The sequence below is a fragment of the Eimeria tenella genome, genomic scaffold (assembly GCF_000499545.2).
Source record: "Eimeria tenella Houghton genomic scaffold, Eth_scaff3, whole genome shotgun sequence".
In the NCBI taxonomy this organism is placed as follows: domain Eukaryota; phylum Apicomplexa; class Conoidasida; order Eucoccidiorida; family Eimeriidae; genus Eimeria; species Eimeria tenella.
The window spans coordinates 170,951-188,311 of NW_013542870.1; the positions used below are offsets into that span (position 1 = coordinate 170,951).

Here is a 17,361-nt window from a genome sequence, read left to right on the forward strand (position 1 = left end):
TCGAGTTCAAAACGGCATTGAGCCTCGTGCTGCTGCGAATAGCTGCAAATGAATTAGAATGGGCAGTTTGTGGTTTTCCCTAAAGATATTTAGTACTGGACTAGGATATACACGTTTGATCACGAGGAAGCAGGAGCAGCAGCAGCAGCAGCAGCAGCGCCAGCATTTGCGCTGAGGCAGCCCTTTGGCACGCCTTCGCTGCTGCTGAGCACCTGTCACACAGCACAAACGGAAAAGTGTTGTTTCTGCAGCTAATTGCTGTTGTTGGTCGCGCTGCTGTTGCTGCTGCTGTTGCTGCTGCTGCATCACTGCTGCTCAGGTGCTTTTCGCTAGCTGTTTCGGCTGGTCAGCTTAGCCACAGGGCACTCCCTACCTCTAAGCGATTGGTTGCAATTTGGCTAGCTAGCTAGCTAGCCAGCTAGCTAGTCAGCTAGCTGCGGGCCCCCAGCTTGCTAGGTACTACCACCAATACGAGTAACAGCGTCTTCTTCGAGTTGTTTGGAATCTGAGTAGCTTGTCCGCTCCGCCACCTCCTCCGCATGCTGCTGCAGCCGCTGCAGCTGCTGCAGCAGCTGCTGCAGCAGCCGCTGCAGCAGCAAGACTAGTCTTGCGTTGAATGGCGTGGCTGCTGCTGGTCGTTGGGGCCCCTGGTTTGCAGCGGCGGTCTACGGCGAGTTGCGGGGTCTGGCCTATCAGAGCTAGCTGTGTTGCTTCTTTGTTCGCGCTGCAACTGCTGCAGCCGCTCCCGCTGCTGCAGCCGCCGCCGGTAGCGCTCCGTTTGCTGCAGCTGCCTCAGCTGCTGCTCCAGCAGCTCTTTGCCCTGCAGCACTTGGCCATTTGCGGGCGCTCCGCGCAGCGGCAGCAGACTTGTGTGCTGCAGTATTCCTTGCCGGTGCTGTCGCAGCAGCAGCAGATTTGCTTCTTGCCGCTGCCGTAGGCAGCAGTAGCGGTGGCGCTGCTGCTGCGAATCCATCACAGCTTGCCACTGACGCTGCTGCTCAACCGTCATTGGACTCCTTTGCTGCTGCTGCTGCTGCTCATCCTGCGGCTGCGGCTGCGGCTGCAGCTGCTGCTGCTGCGGCTGCTGCTGCAGCTCCTGCTGCTCTTCCTCCTCCTCCTCCTCCTCTTCTTCTTCCTCCTCTTCCTCATCATCTTCATCTTCATCAGAGTCTGACTCTTCGCCGCTTGTATTTGAGTCCAGGTCTTCATCATCCTCTTGAGTTGAGGCTTCGCTTTCTTCTTCTTGCTGCAGCAGCTCTTCTTGCTGCAGCAGCTCTTCTTGCTGCAGCAGCTCTTCTTGATGCAGCAGCTCTTCTCGCCGCAGCAGCTCTCCTTGGTGCAGCAGCTCTTCTTGATGCAGCAGCTCTTCTTGCTGCAGCAGCACTTCTTGCCGCAGCAGCTCTTGCTGCTCCTGTTGGATCATTTGCTCTGTGGCCCCTAGCTGCTCTTGGCTCGGCGTCAGTGGCTCCTGCTCCTGCTGCTGCTGCTCCTGCTGCTCCTGCTGCTGCTCCTGATCGGACTCATCAGTATAATCGCGGCGGCTTATTTGGTTGAAGTCGAAATCTCCATCAGCATCGTGGCTGGAGGTATCGCTGTCTCCTTCTTCGTGCTGATGCAGAAGTTCCTCAGGCTGTTCTTCTTCTTGTTGCTGCTGCTGCTGCTCTTGCTGCTGCTGCTGCTCTTGCTGTTGCTGCTGCTCTTCCTGCTGCTGCTCTGCTGCTGCTTTTTTCTTTTTCTCTCCATTTTCGTCTTCAGAAAGAGGCATTTTGTAAAAGTCAAAGTCGCCATCAGCGTCATAACTTGAAGGTGCACTTTCATCTTCTTCTGGCCCTGCCTTTCGGCCTTCCCGCTGCTGTGCTTCAGCAGCAGCACGCTGCGGCCTGATGCTGCTGCTGCTGCTCTGCTGCAGCACGCAGCTGTCTTTTTGGAAGTCGCTGTCGTTGCTGGGCTCGCTAGATATGGACGCCTCGTCGTCTGACTCCTCTGCTTGCTGCTGCAGCAGCTGCTGCTGCTGCTGCTCCTGCTTGCCCAGAGTTTTGCGGCTTCTGCTTCTCCCTCGTTTTTGCAAAACTTCTTCGTCAGAGGGGGGCGAAATGACCCCAGACAAATCCTCAATATCGGGGCATGCAGTGGCGGCAGCAGCAGGTGGCAGATGGTTGCAGCTGCTGTTTTCGCTGACGCCGCTTTTGCTGCTGCTGCTGCTTCTCTGGTTATTCACGCTGCTGCTCTGAGCACATCCGCCGTTGTGCCCCGCCCCTGCTGCAGCAAAGTTTTTGGCTACTCTCGCAGCAGCTGCTGAGGCATCAGCAGCTGCAAGAGCAGCAGCTCTTAAAGCAGCTTCTGCTGCATGCACACCGTTTTTGCTGCGGTGCTGCTGCGCTTCTGGTGCCAACCCCATGCACGCTCTCAGCCCAGGTCCATTGCATTGCTGCGGGTGCTGCTGCAGCAAACCTTGTGGCTGCTGTCTCGGCAGTTGGTGCTGTGCCTGTTGCTGCTGCATCAGCAGCTGTCTTTCCCTTTGCTGTTCCAGCCATGTCGGGTAGAGGTGGCGTCGAGATTGCCGCTGGTGATGTTGTGGCTGCTGCTGCAGCTGCAGCTGCAGCTGCTGCTGCTCCTGCAGTTGCTGTTGCTGCTCCTGCAGTTGCTCCTGCTCCTGCAGTTGCTGCTGTTGCTGCTGCTGCTGTTGCTGCAGCTGCTGTTGCTGCTCCTGCTCCTGCAGTTGCTGCTGCTGCTGGTGCAGTTGTTGCTGCTGTTGTTGTTGCTGCAGTTGGCGCTGTTGCTGCTGCTGCTGTTGTTGTTGCTCCTGCTGCTGCTGCTGCTCCTGCTGCAGCTGCTGCTGCTGTAGGAGCTGCTGCTGTTGGTGGTCCTGCTGCAGCAGCAGCTGCTGCTGCCGCTCCTGCTCCAGCAGCTGCTGCTGTTGCTGCTCCTGCCGTAGCAGCTGCTGGCGTTGCTGCTCCTGCTGTAGCAGCTGCTGTTGTTGCTGCTCCTGCTGTAGCAGCTGCTGTTGTTGCTGCTCCTGCTGTAGCAGCTGCTGCTGTCGCTGCTGCAGCCGCAGCGCCTGCTCCTGCTGCTGCGTTTCAGCCCGCATGTTCGTCTGCGGCAACGGACCATGTAGCAGATCCATTAAGCACCGCATCGCTGAGTTATCTTCATGCGGTTGCTGCCTTTCTCGCTGCTGCTGCAGGTCCTGCCATTCCCGCTGCTGCTGCTGCTGGTACCCCTGCAGTTCTCGCCTTTGTGATTGACGCAGCTGCTGCTGTTCCTGCTGCTCCGGTTGCTGCGGTTTATCTCTTTGCTGCCCTATATAGTTATCAAGACATTGTCGCAGCAGTTGCTGCCCTGCGCCAAGTGTATCCCTCTCCTCGTGCATCTTTTGCTGCTGCTGCTGCAGTCTTTGTCCATTCAGCAAGTGCTTCATATGCTGCTCTTCTTGAAACTGCTGCTCCTGCTGCTGCTGCCTAAACAGCAGGTGTAACTGCTCATCAAGGTTTTGCCGTACCTGCTGAAGCTCCTGCTGCTGCTGCTGCTGTTCAATGCTCATGTTTACAACTGATGCATTAATTCTGCTGCTGCAGGGTTGCATCTGCAGCTGCTGAAGCTGCTGCTGCATGCTGTTAAGCTGCAGCTGCAGCAAATGCAAGCGCTGCTCCACGCTATGATGCTGATGCTGCAGCAGCTGGCAGTTGTAATTGTCGCACTTTGCTGCCGCTAGCTGATTTTCGGCCATCTGCGCATGGCGTGCTTGCTGCCGGTGTTGCTCCTGCTGCTGCTGCTGCTCCATCTGGGCTATCATGATTCGCTGCTTTTGCAGCAGTTCCCGCTGCATCTGGAGCTGCTGGCGCTGTTCTTCAACCACCTGCCTGAGCCTGTGGGCATCGTAAGATAGCGTAGCAGCTTCTGCTGCTGGTTCTGCTGCCAGATGTCCTGACCCAGCTGCTGCTGCTGCTGGTGCTGCTGCTGCTTCCTCAGTGAGGCAGCCAGCCACCAGGCGCCGCTGCACCTTGTAGTAAGTACACAGCTGCTGCACCAGCCCCAAAAGACTCACTCTTTTGAGGCAGCAGCTGCGGCAGAGTCCTCTTTGCTGGCTTGTGGCTCTGAGGCGTATGCATGCATCTAGCAGGATCTTCAGCCGGTACTGCTGCTGCCGCTGCAGCCGCATGCACAGTTTCCGCTGGAGCTGCCGCTGCTTCTGCTGCGCCTCTCGCTGCTGCAGCACCTGCTGCATCTGCTCGTGCAGCAGCTGCTGTCCCTGGTCGGTGCTGCTCTGAGAATCCCTAGAAACTGCAATTGTTGCTTGACTCGACGGGTGCTGCGGCGAGGCTTCCTCGCTTTGGTGGCCCTTCCGCTGCTCCTGCTGCTGCTGCTGCAGGTGCGGCTGTTGAGGTGCAGCAAGACACGCGGTGAAGGGCCCGCACGCTCTGGCCTTGCTGTCAGCAATAAAATCGGGAAAGCGGCTTCCTGGAGAAGGTGCATCTTCTCGGCCTTGCTCAGACCTTTGCAGTTGGCGGAATGCTTCTTGCTGCAGCTGCAGCTGCTGTTGCTGCATATGCTGCTGCTGCTGTTGCATCTGCTGCCGTTGCATATGCTGCTGCTGCATCTGTTGCTGCTGCATCTGTTGCTGCTGTTGCATCTGCATTTGCTGCTGTATCTGCTGCTGCATCTGCTGCTGCTGCTGCTGCAACGGCTGTTGGCCCTGCCTCTGATCAGCGGGCCCACCTTCGGTCAGCTCTTGGAGCATGAACTGCTCGACCAGCTCGTGCCAGTGCATGTCCTGTTGCTGCTGCTGCTGCTGCTGCTGCTGCGATTGCTGCTGATGCTGCTGTTCCTGCATTTCTTGGTATCCTTCCTCCCCGTCATCATCATAATTATATTCTAGAGGCCACGGGACTTGCGGTTTGTAAGCTGGCAGCCAATGGGGGTGCTGCGGCAGCCAGTGTGGCGGGAGCTCCCGCCGCCGCTGCCGAACTGGTGGTTGCTGCTGCTCGAGCCTTTGTGGCTGCTGCTGTTGCTGCGGCTGCTGCTGCTGCTGCTGGTGATGTTGATGCTGCTGCTGTCTCCGCAAAACGGGAGGAGCTGACGCCGCCATAGCTGGCATAAGCTGCTGCTGCGGAACAGCACATCCTCCTGGCAGCAATTGCTGCTGTTGCTGCTCCTGAGATTGGGGCTCCTGCTCCCTTTTGGGGGGTAGGAGCTGCTGCGGAGTTGCCCACTGTTGCCTCGCCGCCTGCTGCTGCTGCTGCAGCTGCTGGTTGTGATGCACTGGGTGAGCGTGCGTCCACAAGGGCTCCTGTGTCTGATCTCCCTGTTCATGCCCCACTCTCTCTTCTCGTTCTCGGCGCAGCACTGGCTGCTCGTGCTGTTGCTGTTGCCGTTGCTGCTGTTGCTGCTGCTGTTGCAGTGGCTGCAGTGGCTGTTGCGCAGGAGCTTCCCGAAAGCGCTGGGGGACCTCGATCAAGTCCAAAAGGTTGCAGGCGGCTGCTGTAGGCGCCCAGCGGCATCGATCTACCCCTCCATTAGCCCGCCGCAGCTGCTGCTGCTGCTGCAGCTGCTGCTGCTGCTGCATTCCGTCCATTTCCCTCCGCTGGCAGGGCTGCTGCGCTTGGGGCCCTGCTTCGGGGAGGGAAGCATTTGCTGGCCATAGCCCTTTAAGCAGCGGGGCGCCGAAGAAGGAGCACAGATCTGCATGAAGTCCCTCGAGCTGCTGGCGCAGCCTTTCCTGCTGCTGCTGCTGCTGCTGCTGCTCCCGCTGTTCCCTGAGGTGCTGCTCTTCGAGCCGGTTTTGCTGCTCCCTCATTCCCTCTTGAGCCCGCAGGTGGCGCTGCCTCTCGGGTATTCGGAGCTGCACACAAATGCACTCCTTAGTTTCATCTGCCCCGCAGACACACTCGAAGTCTTCGTCTGCAGCTGGGCCTGCGGCTTGCTGCTGCGGCTGCTGCTGCTGCTGTTGAAGCTCCTGCTGCTGAAGCTCCCGCTGCTGCTCTTGCACGGGACTGCTCCACTCCGCATTTGAATCTCGCCACAATGCAAGGATGCTCTCTTGAGGAGTTATCGGGCTTCCTGGAGGCATAGCATGGTGCTGCTGCTGTTGTTGATGCCTAGGCGTTTGGTGGCGCTGCTGCTGCTGTTGCTGCTGGTGATGGTGCTGGTGCTGCTGCGGCTGCGGCTGCAGAACCACCTGCTGCAGCACATGAGACGCTCTGCTCTCTTGCAGCTCGACTGGCGGAGCAGATTCGTGGAAGTGCCCTTGCCTCCATATGTCTCCGCAGTGCATTGTGCTGCTGCTGCTGCTGTTGGCGCCAAACCACGTTCTTGGTTCCGTCTTCTGCTGCTGCAGCTGTTCCTTCAAGCTACGCTGCACCTGCAATCTGTGCTGCAGCTGCAATCGATACTTCTCAGAAGTCGGGACAGGCTGGAATGGAGAGCAGCAGGAGCACATGGCGCCTCCATTTTCATGATGGTGCTGCAGCAGCTCAGCTTGCTGCAGCAGTTGCTGCCGTTGCTGCAGAGCCTGCTGCGATTGCTGCTGTCGCTGGAGGCACTGCTGCTGCAGCTGCTGTTGCTGCATGCATTGCTCTCTCATGCTTTGTTGCTGCATATTCTGCAGTAGCTCCTGCTCCTGTAGCATTTGCTGCTGGTGCTGAGCCGCCTGCTGCTCTTGAAAAAGCTGCTGCTCCTCCTGCTGCTGCTCCGGCTGCACTGGCTCTGGTCGAGGGCAGTTTTGCTCAGCAGGGGGGCGGCAGCTCACTGACTCGATCAGAGGCATGCTGAGACCCTGCAAGGGCTGCCTAGGCACTTGCAGCAGCAGCTGTGACAGTTGCTGCTGCTGCGTGTTCTCCTGCTGTTCCTCTGTCTGCAGCGGCTTCGGCTGCTGCAGCTGGTCCCACGCCCTCTGTGAGAGGGTTCTCAAGTATGAAAAAGACGGGCTTTCACTCAGGAGCATGTCATGCTGACTGTCGAAGTGCTGCTGCTGCTGCTGCTGCTGCTCTTGCTGCTGCTGTTGCTGCTCACTTGAGAGGAACGGAGACTGGCTGTGAAAGAAGCTGAGGCCGTTAAACGGCAGCTCGTGAGAATCTGACATTTTCAGTTTCACAAAAATGCCACCGCTGCTGCTGCTATTCCTTCTGCTGCGCGTTGGTTGCTGCTGGTCCGGAGGACAGCTCTGAGTGCCTCTGCGCCGTGAAGCTAGTCACGAGTTCACCGTGGGTTTGAAGCCAGCTTGCTTTCCTTGAACTTGCAACAGCTTCCGTTAAACTGCGAGTAGAGTCTACTTAAAGGGCTCTTGGCTTGCAAACTTGGTGCAAGGCCTCGTAAACGATGGTCGGCGGCTACCCGAGCGGCTGCAGGGTTGGCAGGAGGAGCAGGAAATTGTCAGCAGCGAACTTTCAGAGGCCCACTTCAGAAGGCAGATGAAACAATAGCAGGGCCTGGGTAATAAACAAGATGTGCTTGCGGAGGTTCCTGCTACAATTGCGTTTCGGAAACTACTGCTGACGGAAATGGCTACCGCCGACCGTGGCGGCTGCAGTGCTGCTTGCCCTCGTGTCAGCGTGGAGACTCCCTTTCTTGGGCTGCGTAATATTGTATAAACACAAGTAAAAGGAAGAAAAGATGAAAAGGGACTTCTTCGGACTCACTATGGCCGTGGACAGCGGCTGCTGCCACCAGGCGCTCGTCAAACCACCGACTTTGGCTGCGCGGTGGGCGGTAAGCGCGGGGCGGGGTCTTCAACTTGAGTTTGTCTGTTCAGTTTTCGATGTTCAACGGCGAAAAAATATCACACAAAAGAAAAAGAAAGCTTTTCGGATACCAACATACAGAGAAGGAGTGGGTGATTGTGCGTGTTCACAACAGCAGCCATAGAGCATCGGCTCGGGCGATGTAACGTGCACTGCTGCTGTAACTAGAGGTAGAGGCGCGGCCAGTCTTCTCGTGGTTCAGATTCTGGAATTCCTTTAAAGGAAATCTAGTAGAAAACACCAAACTATAAACTTTAAAAAGGACAAATCTTGTGGTGTAACTGCAACAGCCTGCGACTGAGCGAGCCCGACCGCCTAGCCGTCGGCTGCGGCTGGCACCTACTAAGGCCAGCCAGCCGCGCCGGGCTGGAGCACGGCGCCTTTTCGATTCTTCGCAAAAAAGCGAGATATGACTTAAAAAGCTGTGTAGGCAGGTTGATTGTTTACTCTTATTTCTAGGAAAAATAAAATACGCAGAAGAATGTGTACGCGAATGAGTAAGTTTGCCCTCTGCCCCCCACTACACTACAGGGACCTCGCCACAGGGTGAAGCTTGAGCTCGGTTGCGGTTGCTACGCTGTCTTCCACGCTAATTCAACCTGAGACAGTCTCATAAAGCACTTTAGCATTATTTTGTTTGCATTTTAGCTTTCAATGCAGTCCAAATCGATCAGTTTTAGCGGTCCGTCTCCGCATGAGCAGCGGGTCCCTGTAGTGCGCTAGCGGACTCACTGCCGCCAGTGGGTACAGACCTGACAGCTTCTCTGCTGCGTGTATCCGGACAAATCAAAGAAAAACTCCTTAATTTCACATAAATAGCCTCAAAAGTCCTCTGATCCACGGAAAGGAGGCCATAAAGATCCAGCCCCCCAGCTTTGCCCCCTAAGGTGGGTCGGCGACTTGGCCAGCCCGAAGACGCTGATGGGAAGTTGGCTTTCGTAGTCCGTTGGCCCGATTTTGCCTAATTTATCTCATAATTTGTTAATGATATTATATTATATCGTGTTCTTTCCACGGAATAGGCCGCTATAGGGACAATAGGGGAACCGTTGTAATGCCCGCGCATTACAGTTCCCCTGCAGAGACAGGAGCGTTAAGTCTTAGAAAGCAGCTCCGGTGGCTGTAGCTTCAAAGGCTGCAGCAGAATCAAGAACTCGATTTATGTGCATTTCGGTACTGCTTTTCTAACGCGGAGGACAGAAATATAACATGGAGGAGGCAGCACAAAAGGCCATGGCTGCCTTCGCCGAAGGCAACGCCGAGACAGCACAGCAAATTTTGGGTTCTCTGGACTCTCCTCCAGTCCAATTTGCCCTACAGAGAACAAGGGAACTTGGAAATGAAGCTTTCAGGTCTTAACCGTTAACGTTTATTACCTAATCCCTAATTCCAAATCCCCGTTCGCTCCATCCCAGCGCCTCGATCGGGACTCAGAACCCCTCAGCATCAACAACAAATCATGAACTCCCCGAAGAAGTAATATAATTCCCTGGATGCTTTAGGCAGTGGGATTTCAACTGGCTGTGTGTGCGCGGTTCAGGGCTGGCAACTATTCATTAGCTCTGCAGCACTACAGAGACGCCATTGTTGCACTCAAACAGCTCATGCCTTCTCCCGAAAAGGCCAAAACCGCGCAGCAGCAGCAAAATACATGGCGCGAACAACTGCAGCAGCTCCACTCCAACTGCAGCGCCTGTTATGCTGCTCTCAGCAACTACGAAGAGGCTCTCAGGGCCGCCCGAGATTGCATTAAGCTCAACCCGAAGTGGACAAAGGTGCAAAAATTACCTTCTTCCACTGTTTCTGTTTCAGCTGCTGAGCCTCAGCCAATGCATTTTGTGTTTTGTCCATTGGCTCTGTCGCTGTGAGCGTCCTTGAATCCACCTAGGGGTTTCTACTGAAGGATCACGAGGCAGCTGAAACTCTTCTCCCAAGGATCTGTTTTCTCTTTTCCGATTTGAATTGTTTCCATTTCTGTGGCTTTCTTTCTACGTCATGAAGTGAAAAGCATGGGTGAGGTATCTTCGCTTTGTGAGTCCTCCACAGGGCTGGTACAGAGCAGGGAAGGCCCTATATGTCAAGGAAGACTTCGAAGGTGCCCTCAAGACATTTATGCATGCACAGCGGCTGCAGCCAGGAGACAAAGAATTGGCGAGCTGGACAGAAAAAAGCAAAGAGCAGCTGCAGCGACAGAGGAGATGCATGCGTTTTAGTGTAGACTACAGCAGATTCCAGGATGTGGATCTGGGAGATGATGATGAGGCACTGTCAGTGAATAGTTTACTCCCTGTTGTTGTCTTCTTTTCCACAGATTCTGCTGCGTTTGCTTCTCCTAGCGCAGCCATTGCCTGTCGGTGTTTGTGTAGTTGCTGTTGCTCTTGGTTTTCCCGTTGGTCTGCTGCTGCTGCCTCTAGAGTAACTGCCTCGGGCCTTTTGACTGATTGTTGCTCATGGCGTCATTGGTGTGGCTGCTGGTAGCCTTTGCTGTAGCGGGACTTGCTGCTGCAGCGTATATGCATGCAGGGAGGCGGCAGCTTCTGCAGCAGTTGGTGGGATCGGCGGCAATGTCCTCGAGTTTTCCCCAAAACTTTCGGAGGAACAGCGCCACCACATTGAGGCCCTACTGACAGGTGTAGCTTCTTCATTATCGTTGCCGTTGCGGCATACTTTGCCGCTACTGTCGCTGCTGCTGCAATAATGAAACTGTTGTAGTGAGGTTTGTGCTCCAGCTTGACAGTAGCTGTAAGCGTGGACATAGCAAGGGTGTTCTAGGAATTTGAAAAATGCATTTGTGCAACTCCATAAAGGGTGTTTCCCGAAACACCGGCGGCAACGCAGGAAACAATCATTGGTGCCGCTGCTACAGTGAAAGGCAAGCATTTAAGCAGCTGTTTATGCTGCAGGAAGTGGTGCTGGGTCTGTAAGTAAGCGGACCAGCAATTTATCAAAGCTTTTACATTTTGACCCCGCAAAAAACGCTGCTGAGCCACCGCAGGACTTTTCCGTTGTATATGAACAACTGAGTGCTGCACCTGCGTCGCCTGAGAAGAAGCAGCAGCGACTAGCTGCTCAAGCTGGCGTGGCTTTTTCCAAGTACCTCCAGGAAAGTTTTTCTCTCTGGCAGTTTCTTCCGTTTACCTGACTAATTACTTCTGAATTGTCAAACAGATTTCTTCAATCCTCTGTTTGCATGTGTTTCCATGGATTCCCCCCGTGGATCCTTCTTTGCCCTTTTGTGCGCCTTTATTTCCACCTCCACCTGCCGTTTTTTTATTTCCTTCTCATATTCTCTATCCATTTGTTGCTGGCTTGACAGAGAGTGGCCCTTGTTCAGAATATTTTGGAGCGCCTCCCAGGGTGGAAAATCAATTTTTTCAAAAAGATTGGCCTTTTATCTCCAGCAAAAGTTCTTCAAGTGACTACTTCCTTGATTGACGAGTAATGTAATTGCTGTCCGTGACCCAGCTGTACGATTGTCGCTGTTGCTATTCATATGCTGCTGCAGATGGGGACAGACCTCCGTGAAAGCCAGCGCTGCCGCAAGTCTGCGAATTGTCCACTGTCCAAGGCTTTTCGCTCTAGTGTGATGAGAGCAATCAGGCACACGCTGCGCCGTGGAGCCAACAGCACGAACCGCACGAATAGTAGTAGCAACAGCAGCTGCTCCACTAGCTCCTGCAAAAAAAGCAACGGGCTCAGCGTTGACCATCAAGACACCGTCTCCAACGGGCACCATCATGTCGACCTAGAACAGAAGCGGCAGAAGGAGCACTGTTTGTTTTTGGGCGTGGGTGACTGCGTGACTTTGCTTGAAGTTGCTCAGCTTAATGCTGAGGAGCAGCGACGAAGCGGAGAAGCGCATATCCCACTAAGCTTAACAGCAGTTCCTCTCTATTCCTCTCCTGCTCTGAGTAAGCCCTGCATTGTGGGCGCGCTTTCTGCCTGTAGGAAAGAAACTGCCTGCATCTGGACACACAACACCTCTGGCACATCTTAATCCTGAATTTTTTTGGCTGGGGCATTAAGTTTTCTTCCACGCTTCAGGACTTGGGTATATTGCTTGGGGCTAAACATTTTGGGTTTCCGTGGTGATGTGAGGGCTGCAGTGGCGACATATGCCTCATTGTTAAGAGCTAGAAAGGCATCGGAGGCCATACGCTTCTTGCCTTTGAGCCCGTACCTTGTGCAGCTGCAACAGCGGCAGCAGCAAGAGATGGAACAAGAGCAGCTGCAGCAACAACAGCAAGAGGGGCGGCAACAACAGCTGCAGGGGCCAGCGGAAACCGTGACATGCAGCGAGCTGACAGAAACGGCAGATTCTGCTGCTGCAACTGCAGAGAAGCTAGAGCACAGCTACACCAGCAGCAGCAAGAGTAGCAGGAAGCAAATGCCGTTGATAGTACAGCAGCCCTTTGACTGCCTTGTCATGGACCCACTGCTGTTTGAGGTCGGTGTTCTAGGGAGGCAACTGATACCTCTGGCGCGCCATGCACGTACACTTTGCATCCCTCAGCCGCTGGTAGTTCCCTCCAGGTAAGGGCGTTCCTGGGTGTCCATTATAAGCACACCACCTCACATTCCTTAGCTGCCGGGTGCTTCAATTGGATTCTATCCCAGTATTGTTTCTTCTAAGGTAGAGATGATGCTTACGGATGGGAATTGTTTGTCTATGCCAAATAGTTCTGTTTCGGAAGTTCATGGAAAACCATGCCGAATCGAGAACCAACGATCTCCCCAGTCTCCCGAAGCTTGACTCCAAATCTACACTCTTCAGAGCTTAAGATCTAAGATTTACAGTCTGCGTGTTTTATCTGAAGCATTAAAATTTGGATCCAAGCTTTTGAAGTTCGGCTTCCAGCAATCAAGCCTCTCAACGCCCTTCCTGACATAGTAAAAGGGAAGGGCCAAGAAGGGGTAGCAGCCGGTCAGTCAAATCGATTCGACTTGTCTCCTCTTGAAGCCGGAGCACGGTGGACGGCCCACGTGGAGCCTGTTGCTTTGCAGCTGTGTCCAAGTGAGGCAGAAGAGGCTGCCATGGCAACCGCAACAGCAGAAACGGGCAGTGACGCTTCGTCCGCATGCACTTACGGAGATATTTGTACACCGCGGACAAAGGCCAAGGCGGTGCTTTTCCTTCGTTTTGACGGTCCTTTGGAGAACCTGGATAAGGTGATAGCCGAAGGCCATTGTGTAGTGTTCGTTTTGCTATTTCTGCTGCTGTTGGTATCGGTTCTCAGCAGTACCTGTTTCGAAACGCTCCTCCACGCGGGCACGTTACGTGCGAAGAAGCCAACTTGAATCTCTGGGTGAATCTGCTGATATTGCTGCCAGGACTTGCCGTTGCATCAGTCGACGAAGGTCTTTCTTGAGAGCAACTCTCACCCTGGCATTGTGAATTCATTCGCTGTTTGGATGGAGTTTTTCGAGAGGCAAGCAGAGCCAACAGAGGAAATGTCTGGGTGTGATGAGAGCCACTCACCCGAGAAACTCTTTTTCTCCACAGCTCACCATGAGGCAGGACAGCACAGCAGCTTCAACGCAGCATCAGCTGCAGAGGGAAGGCACTATGGAATTCGGCACGTGAAGCAGGGCCTGTTCTGGGTCCCCACAGTATGGGTGGGAGCGAATGAGGGCCTCACAGTGCAGGTGGCGCACTCACCGACAAAGCTCTCCCTCAGGTGCTGTTTTCACACTGCAGCGACAATTGTTGAAACATAAGAACTCACCGTCAAACGGTACTTCTGAGCCTCAGTTCTCAACCTGCCAGCCCTAGGCCCCTCAATGGAATAGTCTTGCTTTCCTCGAGCGTGTCGATGCGACACAGAATTCTGGAGGTCCTAGGTGGTCCCAGGGGATCCGTAGCCATTCCGGCCAACCGACCTTCCCCGGCGTGTGAGCAGCGAGCAGCAGTCCTTTCCTATCAGCTGGACATCGCACGAGATCCCGTTTTGACACGATGTAAGTGCTTTCAGCCAAGATATAAAATAGGCAGGAGCTCATTCTGCATGTTCTCTTTTGTAATTGCGGCTTCAGGTCGTGGCCGTGTGTACTCATAGCAAACATGCGCACTTATTGTTGCCCCACTATCATCTATTTCTGTCCTCTGCTTCCTGACGCTGCGTGGATAGACATTTCTGTCTCTCGTGAACCCAAAAGGGCTTTGAGACTGAATAACACTTGCTCTAGACTTCTGGATGCGATGTTTTGAGTGCAGTGCTGCAAGAGGCACTTCTGCAGCAAGTGCAAGGCCAGATATTGAGCTTTGAAAAGTCAGTAAAGAGAAAACTGCTCCTGCAGAGGGCCAAGACAAGCAACTGTGGGCCCCACGGGGGCTCGCCTGAAGGGCCTCAGCAACAATTGGCAAAGGCTGTGCGCGCGTCACTTCCGATTTCGATTTTGTGCGGCGGTTGCTGCGTGCTTCTGCCCCTGCTTTCTCTCGAGGCAGCAGTTTATGCATTTCAAAGCTCCTCCGAGATGCGGGATGTGCGAGACTGTGGGGCATTAATGCCTATAAGAGTGTTTGCAGCTGAACCGCTTAGTGGGGCATATGCAATAACCCAAAAGCTGCTGGCCGTGAACGCCGAGGTGTGTTCTATATTGCAGAGATATTTGGGCTTGAGCCTAGGCCATCTATCTTGACACGATTCGTTAGACTGTCGCCCTGCCGGCCTGTAGCTCGAACTATCAATGATGGTGCACTAATCACTTTTGTTCTGCACTTCTTTGTGTCCTAAACTATTCTGGTTGTATGTCCTTCTTTTGTGGGCCCATGCTTACTCAATGCAAAGCGTACTGGCTGTCAGTGTGGATTTATCCAATGCGTGTGGCGCAGAATACGTTTAGTCACCCCAGACAAAAAAACACGCAGCCAGCCGGAGAAGCCCTAGGTGGCTGGCGCCCAGTCAAAGAGCTCTCAGAAAGTATCAAAACGGCCGCAGCAACGCTCCACAAGCAGCAAACGCAAAGCGTTGAAGTTCCTCCAAAAGAATCCAAGGCCACTGGGGCTTCACTGCAGCACAGAGCGAAACTAAAGGACACGACAAAGGTGATACAGACGAGTATCTTCTCTTTGCTTCCACCAGAAGGTACAAGGCGCCTAACGCTTTTTCGCCTGAAGTCAAACACGGGACACGAGAGGAACACAATAATGGAAGAGCAAAACCAAGGCTTGCGATAGAGCGATCAGGTCATGTGCATTCATAATGCTGCTCAGCAAGATGTTGCGCGGTGTTCAACTGGTGCTGTTGCTGCTGCTGCTGCTGCTACAGATGCCGAAGATAGTACCGCTCTTCTTGCCATTGCAGAGGCGCACCGGATGAAGCCGGGAGAGGATATTAAGCAGCAGCTGCAGGTGGCGCTGCAGCAGCAAGATCATATTGGCGGCACTCCAGGGGCTCTGTCTAGGCTTGAGCATCCTGCCACATTGCTTGCCTCCCTTGGTCTTGATAACGCTGGAGTTGGAGGAGGAATTTACGCTCTTTCTAAATACGTCTCGCGGGTAAGGCGACGTCTGCGTGTGAAAAATGAGACAATGGTGCAGAAAGAACGCATGCGGCACATCCATCTTGGAGAAACTTGCGGACTCACGACCACATAGACAAGAGACAATTTTAATAGAAACTGAACTGGCAGAAAAGATACATGCAGACGCATGAGCCAGGAAAGGCTATATGTGCCTCGAAGCACTCTTGCTGGCATACAGCTGAAGGAAAGTCAGACAGTCCACCACGTAGAAGCAACTGCACTGTGTGAACAGATCAACACAGGTGCCCATGGCATCCAGAGCCTTGCAATGCATCTGCTGCTGTTCCAGGTGTGCCGGCTCATGCTGCATTTGGCTTGGTTTAGGCCCTTCTCAGGAGAAGGAACTCCAGCATGCTTCTGTCGGGAGTGCGGGTAATGGCCGCGCTGCTGCAACTTGGCGTGCAGCCTGAAGGAGATAACGCTGCAACGGAAACAGCGGCGGCGAGAGTGTGGCATGCTGCAGCTGCTGCTGCAACAGCTGAGGAAGGAACTTACTATGAAGTGTCCCTTGATGAGGAAGACTTTTTGCTTTTAAGCGACCCTGTAAATATTTGGAGTGCAAACTGTAGTAAGCACATGCCAGAATTGTGTGACTTTGCTTTAGGCGAGTATCTTACTTGATTTAATTTGTTATGCAACTTCTGCATCCGCTCAAGAGCATGTGCAGCTTCTTATGAGACTGCTCTGGGGAATACCGTTGTTGTTGACTTCTTGCCGCTGTTGCTGTAAAGCTCCTGTGCTGCTGCCTGCTACTGCGATTCAGACTCACCCAGGGCACGGCCCTTGTGCCGTTGCATGGTCTGAAAAAAAGCTGCGATCTTCCAATACAGTAAAACGGACAAGAAACTGTTGGTACTGCTGCAGGTCCGGAGACACTGGCAAGCCTCAAGAATAGAGGCTGCCGAAAAGCCGACGATCCCGTCATTTTCAAAGCCCAACGCAGCGGCATTATCAATGCCCTCGGGATATGGTTTGAGTTTGACATGGGAAGATACACGGTGTCCACCCAGCCCCTTTCCATGAGGAAGATACTGGAGCAGCAGCAGCAGCAGCAGGAGCCTGGAGGAGCAGTGACTGGCGACGCAACTGCTGGCAGTAGAGCGACTGTGCATTACACACAAGCCTGGAAGCAGGCAATGGTTTACTTCCCTCCCCAGCCAGTGGGTCTTTAGAGCCAGCCCAAAAGGGGGGAATTATGGGGGAACACGTTTTTGCTTCTGCACCTGCTGTTGCCGTTTCTAGTGTTCTGTCTAGTGCTGCTCTCCCCAGGCGTAGGTGCACCAGTTTAAGTGAATCACTTAACGGCAAAATACCAAATCTCCCTTCTTCTGTCCACATAATTTAAGTGTGCGCCTGCATACTGCGCAAATTGTTAGATAGGCCCTGTTATCCAGGTGTGTTGAGCCGCCTGCCACATTACCGTGGGTCTTACTTTTGTTGTGCTCTAATGAGCAGTTACGGGAGCTGCGCTCTGTGCGGCTATTAATGATGCCGCATAAACTGCAGTCGGAGAAGCTATGGGTGCTGCAATAGTTACGCATGCTTTTTTCGTGCAGGTGTCGCGCGGGGAGACCATTCCCGTTAGTCTGCAAGCAACTGAAACCAAGCTGAAAGCATTCTTGAGTCCTTGCAACAAAGCAAAGGAACAGAACGAAACTACAGAAAATAAAGAGTAGGCACTGCTAGACTGCATGCGACACTATTAGGAAACGCCGTGCTACTTTTGTTGCTTCGCTGCTTCCCACCACTACCTGCACCGGTGCTCCTCGCTACACGACAAGTCATTGGTGCTGCTGGTGTTGCTGCGGTTACTCTTGTAGGTATGAAAACCGCATGCATTCGTTGTGGAAATCTCTTCGTGAGGCGCACAGGGAGGCGTCTGAGGCCTGGGTTCAATTACTTTACTCCCCGACCGACTCCGCAGCAACAACAGCTGCTTCACGTCCCCAGCCCGCACAGGTACAAACAGCCAACCGTTCGAGCAACCACACTGGCTCAGTAGTTTTTGAGTATGTAGTAAGCTCAGCAGTGGCACTTCTGCCACTTTGACTTGTTAAAGACTGAACTGTATAATGCTTGCTGAACATAACCCTTTGGGATG

At 53.9% G+C, this 17,361-nt stretch overlaps 4 protein-coding genes across 4 annotated transcripts; 3 read left to right on the forward strand and 1 right to left on the reverse strand.

The window, feature by feature from the left end:
* Positions 1 to 601: 601 nt before the first annotated feature.
* On the reverse strand, positions 602 to 7,078 carry ETH_00019330 (uncharacterized protein; the record flags this gene model as incomplete). Its single annotated transcript, XM_013375726.1, has 1 exon — positions 602 to 7,078. The coding sequence occupies one exon, from the start codon at positions 7,076 to 7,078 to the stop codon at positions 602 to 604; it is 6,477 nt and encodes a 2,158-aa protein (XP_013231180.1).
* A 1,867-nt stretch (positions 7,079 to 8,945) lies between these two features.
* ETH_00019335 (protein antigen, putative) lies at positions 8,946 to 10,177 on the forward strand (the record flags this gene model as incomplete). Its single annotated transcript, XM_013375727.1, has 4 exons — positions 8,946 to 9,088; positions 9,277 to 9,511; positions 9,783 to 10,007; positions 10,151 to 10,177. 4 exons carry the CDS (start codon positions 8,946 to 8,948, stop codon positions 10,175 to 10,177), a joined length of 630 nt encoding a protein of 209 aa, XP_013231181.1.
* Positions 10,178 to 11,241: 1,064 nt separating this feature from the next.
* On the forward strand, positions 11,242 to 13,454 carry ETH_00019340 (uncharacterized protein; the record flags this gene model as incomplete). Its single annotated transcript, XM_013375728.1, has 4 exons — positions 11,242 to 11,647; positions 11,843 to 12,269; positions 12,554 to 12,905; positions 13,068 to 13,454. The coding sequence occupies 4 exons, from the start codon at positions 11,242 to 11,244 to the stop codon at positions 13,452 to 13,454; spliced, it is 1,572 nt and encodes a 523-aa protein (XP_013231182.1).
* A 1,099-nt stretch (positions 13,455 to 14,553) lies between these two features.
* ETH_00019345 (uncharacterized protein) lies at positions 14,554 to 16,432 on the forward strand (the record flags this gene model as incomplete). Its single annotated transcript, XM_013375729.1, has 4 exons — positions 14,554 to 14,781; positions 14,950 to 15,234; positions 15,585 to 15,828; positions 16,125 to 16,432. 4 exons carry the CDS (start codon positions 14,554 to 14,556, stop codon positions 16,430 to 16,432), a joined length of 1,065 nt encoding a protein of 354 aa, XP_013231183.1.
* Positions 16,433 to 17,361: the final 929 nt, after the last annotated feature.